The sequence below is a fragment of the Bombus pascuorum genome, chromosome 1 (genome assembly GCF_905332965.1).
Source record: "Bombus pascuorum chromosome 1, iyBomPasc1.1, whole genome shotgun sequence".
NCBI classification, from domain to species: domain Eukaryota; kingdom Metazoa; phylum Arthropoda; class Insecta; order Hymenoptera; family Apidae; genus Bombus; species Bombus pascuorum.
In genome coordinates this window covers 16581672-16593754 of record NC_083488.1, presented here as the reverse complement: position 1 = coordinate 16593754, position 12083 = coordinate 16581672, and the positions used below count along the sequence as shown (strand labels likewise).

Here is a 12083-nt window from a genome sequence, read left to right as displayed (position 1 = left end):
TTTTCCAGGTCATCCGAAGATCTCGTTCATCGTTTATTCGTTTGTATAGCCGGTGTGGCAGATCAATTGCAGACTAATTTCGCATCGGATCTGCGCAATATTTTGAAGTGTGTGTTCCTGATGAACAGTAGTCAAACCGTGGAAGACGGTGAGATAAAGGATGAAAGTTCAGTATCTGAAAATCATATGACAAGCCCGTTGAACGATACGGTTACAAACCATGATCGACAGGATTTATTACAAGAATACGAGGACGATTTGGAAGAGACTCCCATCACCACCGATCATAATACGTGTACGTATTCTTTCTTTTATTTATGCCCAACTTTTCATAAGCTTGATATCTGTATTTTAAGAAAATTGTATGTATTGAAACACGTGTGGGGTCTAAATACGAACAAAGAATAATTGAATGCATCGAAATTACCTGGATAATAAGTGATCACTATAATATAATTTCATTATACGTTTCGTTAACACAGGTGGTATATGAATTTTTAAAGAAGCAATAACAAAATTAAATTGCAAATTATACAGCCGAGTAATGATTATCCGATGGTTAATTTTTAAATATATACAATCTTCTAATTTTAATTGAACAGTTCTGTTGCTCTATCTGGTGTATATCTTTATCATTACTTTTGATGATATTAATATCGGAGAAAGTTCACGGTTACACGCTCTGTTTCCTAGAAAATATTTCAAACAATAGGAACACCTAATAAAATAGTAAAATAAATTAGATGTTATGTTCACCCTCGGAGAATTGATCTTGAAATGCTAATTAATTCAAAACAAACCATGATGTGAATATTATTTTATACAGTGTGTTTCAGAGAAAGGTGACCAAACATTAATACCATATTTACTTTACGGATAAGGAATGAAAATGGATCATACCGATCAGGCCGTATAACATGTTTAAGCGGACGATTCTTTATAAAAAAATAAGAAGAAAACAGAATAAAACCTGCTCGTATTATGACTCTTCGTTCTCGAGAAAATCGAATTTGAAGATTTGTCAAACGTACTTGAATATGGTTAATTCCAGACTGGACAGGAGTAAATGATCGACAGGACGTTATTCTACACGTGAAAATAAGTCGAATATGTGGAATAAAATTTTTTCAAAAAATGCTTTGTTTTCGAAGAAAATAAGCTTGAAATAAAATTCCAAAATAAAATTTAAAATAAACTTTCAAACTCGATTTTCTCGAAAACGTCGTATGAATAAACATTCTTCTATATTTTCTTCTTATTTTTTCACAAGGAATTGCCTCGTGAAATTTTCAAAATTTTCTCTTTTCGGGATATAAATTTGTATATATACTTTGAGATTTAAGATGATTAACTGTCCCAATATTACGAACATTGTTAACACTTCTTCTTTCAGAAATAATTTAGTGTTTAGAATAAATTATTATGCTATAGAAGGCAGTTTATGTCACAGTAAATAAGTTTACTTAACTGATAGATAAGACGTTATTATCTGATAAATAAGGCAGTTACCTGGATGGCTGGGTTAATATTGACTGCACAGTTATTCACTTCGCGTATGAGAGATTTGTCTATTTACGAGGTCATCGAAAAAGTATAATTTACGATAATAATCCTATTGACAGTCTGATAATACTAAAAGACCGGTTTATTGTTACATGAAGCGAATACCATCAGAATATCAGGATCCTTTGAATACCTACCTTTGACAGTGTCTAAAATGTTAGTGCAAAACACATGTTGCAGAATGTAAGCATTCCACTTCAATTTTTAAGCATTCCTACGATACTGCCTCATAAACAGGAAAAGTTTACATTTCAAAAAGGAAAATTTTAGGGTGCGTGGGATACGATATCATATATGTACCATAATTGTACCATACAAATTTGGCTACCAATTTCTAACATACTCTGTATAGTATTGGTATTACTTTTTATTTATTGCTGCAAACTCGGATCACGGATTACGAGCGTTGGAACTCATTTCAGAAACTGTTACATGTCTCATATATATAATCTTTAGTTATAATATAATATTTCTTTGGTTGTACATAAATGCATTTATTAAAAATTTCGTATAGTAACACAAGAAAATCTTGTTTTGTAGCGACCATAACCGAGCGTGGCGAGGAGTGTGTGGAAAGGGCACCAGCTTGGATACCGGACAACGACGCACCTCGTTGTATGGCGTGTCAAGCAGGGTTCACGGTGGTGAGACGCAGACACCATTGCAGAAATTGTGGCAAGGTGTTCTGCGGTCGTTGCAGCAGCAACAACGTTCCCCTGCCCCGTTATGGGCACACGAAGCCTGTCAGGGTATGCAACAGGTGTTTCCTGTATCAGGTGACGCCGTTCACGGTGTCCCCAGTGACGCCAGCGAGCTGAGCTTTGGAACAACGAGGTGTGTGACGAGGGTGAATGATAGAAAATGAATCGTTTACTTGATATTTTAAAATGTTAGGCCCGTTGTCGCGCGCCCGCGGATCGTTGCATCCGTTTCCTTTTCTTCTAACTATAACGATTGAAAATAGTTAGCTTTCGAGGTTTGCCTCTCTTAAGCCCGCTCTGTACGTTGAAACATGTCGCTATGCATGTGTCGACACTTACGTTTCATGAAATTTTTATCAATTTCAGTTTACCTTCGCGATCTTCTCAATTTGCGACATGATACGTTGAATCATATAGTTCAAGGTGTCTGGTTATTTTCCAACTCCAGTATTATTTTTATTAGTAGAAAGTACGTTGATCGAAACAAATAAAAAATTAAAGAAGATTTCTTTTGGAAGAAAATTTATTTCTTGTAAAAGTATGTTCGGAATCCTGATTTCTGCATTGATACAAGTTCATTTTGATACCGTTTCGCCAATACAGATTTACGTATATCGTAAGATGTGGATGTATATGTTGCAACGTGGTTCAAAGTTTCAACGTATAGAGCCTCCTTCAGAATAAATGTTACAAATACGGAATATGTTAACAAATGGTCGATGGTGTGTACTTTCGATTTTCATTTGGTTTGGTATATTTGGAGACTGAAGAAAATTCATGATAATACTTGTGTTCCTTTTTTTTTTATATTTGAGAATAAAAATTAAGCGAACATAAATTAGGAATGTTTTTCGTTGAAAGTTGATTGGAGAGAATCGATGAAGATCGAAGGAACGTTGACACTATTTGGTCGTTTTTGCGCTATTTGTATATTTACGTGCACTTAAAACCGTACAGTTAGAGTATATGTATATCGGCGCCCATCGCTAATATTTTTACACGACGTGATCGAACGATTCTAAAGGAGCTAATTTCCAAAAGCAGTTGTACCATAATTTAATCTTACTTGCGCATATAGGTGATAAGGAGGTATTCAGAAACGAATGAAAGAAATAAAAAAAAAAAAGCAAAAAAATAAGAAAGGAGATTCGCAATTGTTGCTTTTTATTTAGGATACGTGAGATTGTATCACACAGAGTATTCCCTGTATATCGTCTCTGTTCCCTTTTTATTTTTCTTTTATCTTCGTCCGCGTTCCGTTTTGAATTTTATCTTCTTCCGCTACGAGTGTTCACTTAATAATAACGGATAATATATATAAATACGCAATCGAACATCTCGTTTCATCGTGTCATACTTTACCCACATGAGAATCGTTAGTTTTATATTTTATCGGAGAACTCGTTGTAGAATGTTGGATATAACTTCAAACACGAAAGCAAAAAATGCGAGGACATATGTGAAATATTGTTTAAGAATATCATTGTTTTACATTTTACTAAATTTATAAATTTGTTATATTGTAAAATATTGATTTTATCGTGAATGTACCGTATATAATATTATTAAACGAGTAATAATGTTTTATAAACATTGTCAGTTAATATCCTTTAAAATATTTCTTTATAACTTTGATAATAATTTGAATAGTTCTTAATAATTATTTAAATATTTATAACGCATATGAATGATCTATACAAATATTTCTTTATGAGAAGTTATATCTACATTTTATGACACATTTGTATAAGTATAATGCAATTCGTACTCTTGATTAGATCGGACTAAATCGGTTTGTAAAAGGGGGAAGATTATTGTCAGAGTTATCTATAGACTATACTGGATGCGACGAGTTTTATGGTACAAGCGAGAACAGAGTGATTCATAGTGTAAGAATTTGTTGAAATTTTGAAATAAACTTTGTTACAAGACATGAGGTGTGTCTACTTTATTTGAAATCTACAAGCGACACGAACATCGTTTAAGATAAAAGGTCCATGCGAGAAGTGCAATTTTGCGCTGCTTATACTCGAAACCTAATGTAAAACAATGAAATATAACAATTTCGTACATGAATAGTCTAAAGACTTGCTGTATAAATGAGGAGCCGCTTAACTTTCACATTAACACATAGCTCCTTTATTTGTCTATATTATTTGATCGGCAGAAGCAATTTTAACAAAGGAACCAACAAAAGAATTTATTTCAGAATTATGTTTTACTCTTATATATCGAAATCGTACAATTCTTTGAACTAAAAGCAAATCGTCGCACCCACTATAGCTGTGAGAGTTAAAGAATATCTCGGTATCGAATTATAAAATATAAATGTTTGTATTTATATATTATATATACATATATACATATATATATAGATATATATATGTATTTAATTTTGGAATATACTCTTTTTAGGTGAGAACGCAAGATTCTTAGATAGTTAAAGGCATTAAGGAGAAGCCTATGAAGATCGGCGAGAAAATGCGAATACCATAGACTGAGAATAAGAAAAAAAGAAGAAAAAGGAAATTAAATAGCCCTTATGAGTCGGCTAACTGTGCATTATATCAAATGTTCGCTCAGCGATAGTGATCAAATAGCGGTATCTAAATGTTTAATATCAAACCAGCGACAATGGGACTAGCGATAGGTGGGCCGTGATCTTGTTTAAACTACTATCATATTCTATCGACGAAACTCTTTCGTTGGAAGGAGAGACGTTTACATCAATACGTATTCTTAGTGGGAGAAATTACTGCGACAAATGTGATGTCAATACTCATAATCTCAATAATCGAATAGACGAATTGATAGAAATATCGAAACATATGTAAGACACGAAACTTTCATTCGATCTAATCAACTTCTTGGAATTTCCGCTGAAATGCGTATTGAAATATATGGAACAAAAATACAGGAAATTATAAGGAATTAATAGAAATTCTGAAAAAATTTTAAAACGTAATCTAATACACTAAAATACACTAAATTAAAACGAATCTAATACACTATAATCGACTCTTTCGAATTTCTGTCGAAATATGTAAAAAAGGAAAAAGAAAATTACGAAAGTTTTTAAGAAAGTAATTAAAAGAAATTGTGAAACATTTTTATTTCACACAACCGTAATTCAATGTAATCAATCCTTTCGAATTTCCATTGAAATATGCGAAACATTACGTCAACTAATTTGCATTTCTTCCACTCGAAATATGTTCTGAGAAAAACGTTGTTGCTCCACTTTCTTCCTTTATTAGAAAGACAGTTGAGCATAAAGTTGCTCGGGTCGGAACCGGCGATTCGAGAATCGACGACTGTTGTAAATAGCGCGAAAACTTGCGAGCGAGCGTACAAGAGAAAAGCGAACTGTGTGATGATCGTGACAGAACGAAGGGAGAGAGCGAACTTTCCGTTTTTCACCGGCATTCGAAGTATACGCGCTGGCGAATCGTGATAATACATTATAAACCCGTTAATCGTACACTGTGACTTTCACGTAAGCTTTAAATAGCGATATTTACTAGCATCACACTGAGTGTACTACGATCTGACGATTCTTCGAAGCATAGCGTACACGTGCAGCGGCCTGTTGCTAATTTCTGTGCCAAATTTACGTGACAATAAGTTTTCTCTTGATTAAACGCCACCCTCTCATATGAATACGAGTTTCAATGAATCGACACAGACTATGTGTATGATATATATATAATCATATATGTGGATCATATATGTGATATATATATAAATATATATAAATATATAATATATATATATATATATATATATAATATATATATATAATATATATATCACATGGACTGAAATTTATCACATTAGACTGCGAATTTTTATGCATTTATAGGAAATTTCCAGGTGCAGGAATGTAAGAAATATCCAAAGCCAAGTACTCTTTTTTTTTTTAATTATAGTCAGATTTACTATTTCGGTTACTACCCACTGTAAGAATTATTACTTTACTCTTGACGCAACTATATTTAATAGCGAATAACGAACAAAAACTTGCAAACTTAATTATTCTTGTTACAATTATTCTAATTACATTGTGAACAATTTTTTCTTTCTTTACGTATCGATGGAAAATTTAAAGATGTAAAAATGTGCAAAATGGACATAACATGCAAAAATGTAAGAAATATTCAAAAGCAAGTACATGCTTGTTATAACATTTAATGGGTGAAATATATCTTTAAGCCATTATGTATCATTAAGTACCATTTTTTCCTGTTATATTAATAAAAAACATATAATTGCATAAAGATCCGCGGTCTGCTCATCATTCAGCGAGTTCAACGCCCGAGCGAGGACGTTTGATCATCCTATATGACGCACCTGGTACACGGTCCAGTGAACAGGTACAACGTCAAAAGGGAATTTGTCAGCAATTTATTTGTTACAATGCGAACATGAGAATCGTAGATTTCAGAGACCGTTTTAATTAGACAGCTGCCGCTGTCCGTGTACGATTTCGATTTTAAAAGACTGCTTTCGATTGTAGGCTGTTCAGATATTGTATAATAGGTTCGATGATTCGCCGTAGTTGTTGCTGAGCCGAGCGATTGTGCTTTACGCAGCTGCGGAAGGGCTGGGCAGTATTCTTGGATTATTATTAAATTTACTTATTACAGTGCAATTATAAAATATGTTTTAATATCGAATATTTTATGTGAACAATTTGGTATTGGAAAATTTGAGATGAGAAAATGCGAAAATAAGTGTTTTATTTTTATTCAAGTTTTGAAATTTATTTTAACTTTCGGTTATTTGATTGATTGATTTATGATTGTATTTCTTTTATTTGACAAAAAAGAAATTTGAATTAGATAAGTGATTTTTGGAATAACTTGAAGAATTTATTTTAGGAACTTATTTTTTGACGACTGATGTATTTTGTTTTACGACTGATTTGCGAATAATGGAAGCGAAAATTCGTGAAACGGCGCCCTACTCTGTGTCGTGTGTCAATTTCATTGCGTGATCTTATTCAATTCCGATATGAAAGGTACAGAGACTATGCGTTACAATTTTGATTACTCGCACAACTAATATGTTTGGATTTCGTTTAATGTTAGAGCAACAATTTATTTCTTTATTATCCTGATTAGTGAAGGCATCGTGTAACCTTATGTACAAATTCGTCTATATATTTGATATTTGTTACATTAAGAAACAAAGGTATTGTCTTGGATAATACACTTTTATAGCGTACAAAAAATACAAAAAGTTTGAGGAAATTAGATATAAAAGATTACGAATAATTTGTATGTAGACAAAATTCAATTTTGTTTTTTAGCGTATCTTTTGTATCTACATTTTTTATTAAATAATTTTTTTGTTGAAAAGGAAAGTTTGTTTCTAAGAATGAAAATTAGTCGTATATATTATAGAAATACTTACAAATATTTTGAAATATTTTGTAATAGCAATTTATTTACAGTGTTTTATATTTAATTTCCTCGTTTGGAATTTATATTTCAAAATCATTACTATTACTATTATTGTTAATATTATTCCTAAATTAAACTAATTGGCATTTTTTTTTTTGTTATCTGTTTTTTCCTTTTAAGATCCAAATACTTTAGCGAGGGATCTTTATATAAAAATGGCTCAGCTTGTTCGATCCTATAGAATTAGAATTATTAAAGAATTATTTAAGACGTATTAGGATATAATGAAATGCAACGAAAATAACAATTATCTAGGGTAATCATTGAATTCGAATGAGTTATTGTTCATATACCGTAAAACGATTACTGCCAATGTTTCCTATCAAATTAATTAGATATGCGATATTACATATAACAATAATTTCTTGGCTAATTAGTCGCTCGATAGCGTAGTATACTCAGTCCAATAATAGGATTGAATTATCATCGATTATTTTAAAGTTCTAATTTCTACGTTCAAGATGTAAATCTTTACAAAAGTTGGCCAAATAAGGAAATATATACAATTCTGGACAATTTAATCGTATTCAGTAGTTTGAGAAATTACCTAATTTAGAAGAATTAGGTCAAGATAGAATGGAAACTTTTGCCAATTTTAATGTTTTAGACGTATTTCTTTGAAAAGTACCAGCATGATTAAACAGGGTATATCTAAGTGGCAAAATACTAGCTCGAAACTTGGATTATTCTATGAAATTGTAAGAAGAAATATTTCATTTATTAGGAAATCCTAATAATGAAAAAAGAAGATATGTCCTCTGCGCTTTACTAAGTATATTTTAGTATATCAGTATAACGAGAAAACAAAATGTATCTAGCTTTCAATTTCAATTACTATTAATTACTCTTACTTATACAACTAACTTATACAAAACTTAATTCATTCCTTGTTGTTAGAATGGAAAGTTCGAATTTTTAAAGGAGGACAAACTGCATTAAATAGAGTACAAAACTAGATAATGGCAATTGATTTTGAAACAACGACGTGTACGCGATCTTACGTAACGAATTCAGTGGTTACCCTGCTTTCGAGACGTGCAATCTACCAATTTCACTTTCTGAGCTAGTCGATCGCATCGATCCACAGTGTGGCATATAGCGGACGAAAACCGAAGTAATCATTGCTCGATTTTGATCCTACTATTTGATGATATCATCGTCTGTAAGTAATATAAATGTAAACGATGATTCCCTCAAAAATCGATAAAGAATTACTAACAATCGTTTGTATATCAAAACCTAATCACTTAAAAATTAGCTCACTCGTTCCTTATACATTCTTGTTCGTCTGCGGAGAATTTGGGCAAAGATATGTATAACTTTAATTTCCAACTTGAACATTCCTATCTTGAAAGAGCAATCCAGAAAGAAACGGCTCAAACCATCCTATAATTTTGGTTGCTCTCTGTCAAGAAAGTATCGTACCACGTCGCTATATAATTTTTTCTGCCAAAAATTACTACACTGGGTATTTTTTAATTTTTTTAGTGATATCCATTCGTAACTGTAGCGTGGTTAAAGAGTGAATTTCTGACCACGCTTATGGCAAGAAAATTTTTCAAGTTGCACAAAAACTTTGTTCTGTACTCGGCAGAATATCTTAAACGGATTCTGCATGACACTTACAAAAAAAAAAAAAAAAATAAAAAATGGATAGATTGTTTTCAGCATCGACACTATTTTTTTAAACGTCATCGTGTGTGCTTAGATAGTAAGAAGTAAATATGTAAGGTATTTAAGGGGAAATAGTAACAAAGATGTGACGAGTAGATTTTTACTCGCGTCAGATCCTCTGATATCGAGCTTCAGGAAAGTTGCACGTTATATGCATTTAAAAAAATGTTTGTCCCGAATCTTCGTTCAAATGCCACACTGTGCGATTGTTCAAAACACCATATCTAATCGGACTTTCATCGCTATATATTTTACGACCTGTAATAATACTTAACGATCATCGAATAGAACTAACGGTGTCGTTAATTTCTTCGCGTACCAAGTTATGACAAAGCATGCATTTCGCGTGAATTTCACATTGCGGTTCGTTCATGGCTTATGAATCGTTGGTTAATGCCTTACGAATACAAAGACGAGGTACGAAGTATGATTAATCATGCAATGCTCAATTTTTCTTTTTTTTTTTTCTTTAGTTTTCTCTAAAAGAAGTCAATACTGTTATATCGAAAATAAAAACTATATCATTGTTACAATAAAATTCCATTTATCTGAACATGTCAGGGGACAGATAGTTTATGTAATTGGAGTTCATATAATAGAAGCTCATCACCATCTTTTATTTTCCCTTCACACGATAGGAACTCGCGTTTAGATGAGTGAATTCAATTAAGATTTGGTTACAATAAATGGAATTCAGATAAATGGAATTCTACTGCAGTAAAATAATCGACAGCGACTGTAGAACTATACTATAATTTTAACTGAATTTTGACCAAAATGTGTTATGGAGCCTTATTCGAGGTTTCCATTCAATTATCTCTCCAGTTGTTCTTTCTCCCCGTTCATGCGCGTATTGTTCTGGTAACAAGGAATTCCCCTGTGCCTAAATGTCGCATATTAGCCTGTGCTTAAACGGAGAAACGAACTGAAACCAAACAGAGTAAAAATGAAGCAAAGAAAAGGAGAAAGAAACGCGATAGAGGAAGAGTGAAAAAGAATAAACCGACGAGTAAAAAGAAGATAGGGCGGTGGTATCCAGCAAAGTCACGTGTCATTTTAGGATGCCACGGCGAGAAAAAAGGCGCGACGAACGTGATCTGCCAATTAGCTAGAAAATTCTGACTAACGAGGAGCGGAGAGTACCTCAGAATTATTTTTATATTATTTGCCCAGGCGTACGTGTATGCGTGTATTATTCACGTGGCACACGTTCAACTTGGATTCTACGAAACGAATTTTCCTCCACAACTTTCTTCTTTCAAATAAAAATCTCTTGGGAAATTACAATTTCGCCATGCTTTTGGCTTTTCGGGATCAATCGTGCTATGCATTTTTGCACCAGCGTTTCGCGTATGTTAATGTTCATTCTCTTAGTGCAGACTTGAAAGGGAGTTTTCTTAAGCGAGCTATGCTGGAAAAGGGGAACTGTAATATTCACGGAGCGAAATGAAGCGCAACGTATTAATAAAAACACGCTTGAAACCGGAAGAACCATAAGCATGTCATCCAATTATGGTGGAAGTTTCAAATTTAAAGAATCTTCTGATTTATGATCTTTTCCCTTCTAAATTTATTTATTTCTTTTTCTTTCCAATCTTCAAATTCCAGAAACTCGAAAGTACGACATTCATCCACCACGGCGAAAGTTTGTAATCTAAGATCGTAACTTCGTTTCGACTATTTTCGACGAGTAAAAGATATTACGATATCGAAGAAAGAAGAAATTGAACGGGGATATTTTAACAGACACGATAACGAAGGATTCAAGAGTTGAACGTGATCATGTGACGAGAATCGCAGTTAGTATGTATGCGAATTACGAGTAATAGGGGAGGAGAATATTCGTAATATTGGACATGGCGAGCGTGTTTTGCCAATATTCGAATATAGTATAACATGGTGATTTCGGTAATGGGACACACTAAGAACGTGAATGTAAATAAAGTTTGTTATTCAAGGTGTTTAAGAGGTGTTGTTCAATGCCGAATGTATAGGCCTCTTTTTTTCCGTACTATGAACGACTCCAGATATTAAATACCGTAAAATAGAGCTTAAGACAATTTAGTATGGGAGAATTAGTATATATAAATACTATACATACATACATACATACATATATACATACGACTAAGTGTTACGATGTAAAATGTTAATATATATATATGAACGCTGGCAATTTTATTAATACAATGATATTTTCGTTCAATGCGTTTTTCTATTTAGCTAATCTCGTTCTTGCGCTCAGTTCTTGCTGTAATCCTTTGAGTGGCAAAGAATAAGGTTGAAGGATCGATTAATTTTGGATTATGTCCGACATGCACTATGAATAATAATATGTACACAACTTTTTAAAATATTTTAAACTATAGAATTGCTATTATAAGTAACGCTTGACTCGTTAGTAAAAGGCTTAAGCTTATAAAATGATAATTAAAGGAAGGAATAGTGATTTGGAAAAAATATAATTGTGGAAACAAATGTACATGATATAAGCAGAATAAACGCATGAATAAACAGATGCACAAATACACCACAAACTACACTATACACAACACTCCGTTGTTTCACACTTTCAGGATACACTGCTATAACATATACATATACGTACACCCCTGTTATTTTCGTGCAAAACGCGACATCCTCACAAATTCTCGGCTCTTTAGCATAGTGGCACTGTCAT

At 32.7% G+C, this 12083-nt stretch overlaps 1 protein-coding gene across 2 annotated transcripts in view; it reads left to right on the top strand.

Annotated features, from left to right (window-relative positions):
* Positions 1 to 12083, top strand: part of LOC132906495 (lateral signaling target protein 2 homolog) — a 143029-nt gene that overhangs the window by 41813 nt on the left and 89133 nt on the right. For both annotated transcript variants that reach the window (XM_060958744.1, XM_060958734.1), the window contains exons 5-6: positions 9 to 295; positions 2104 to 2577. In XM_060958744.1, coding sequence (XP_060814727.1) covers positions 9 to 295; positions 2104 to 2381 — 565 coding nt within the window. In that variant the 3' untranslated portion in view covers positions 2382 to 2577. The remainder of the gene's footprint in view (positions 1 to 8; positions 296 to 2103; positions 2578 to 12083) is intronic.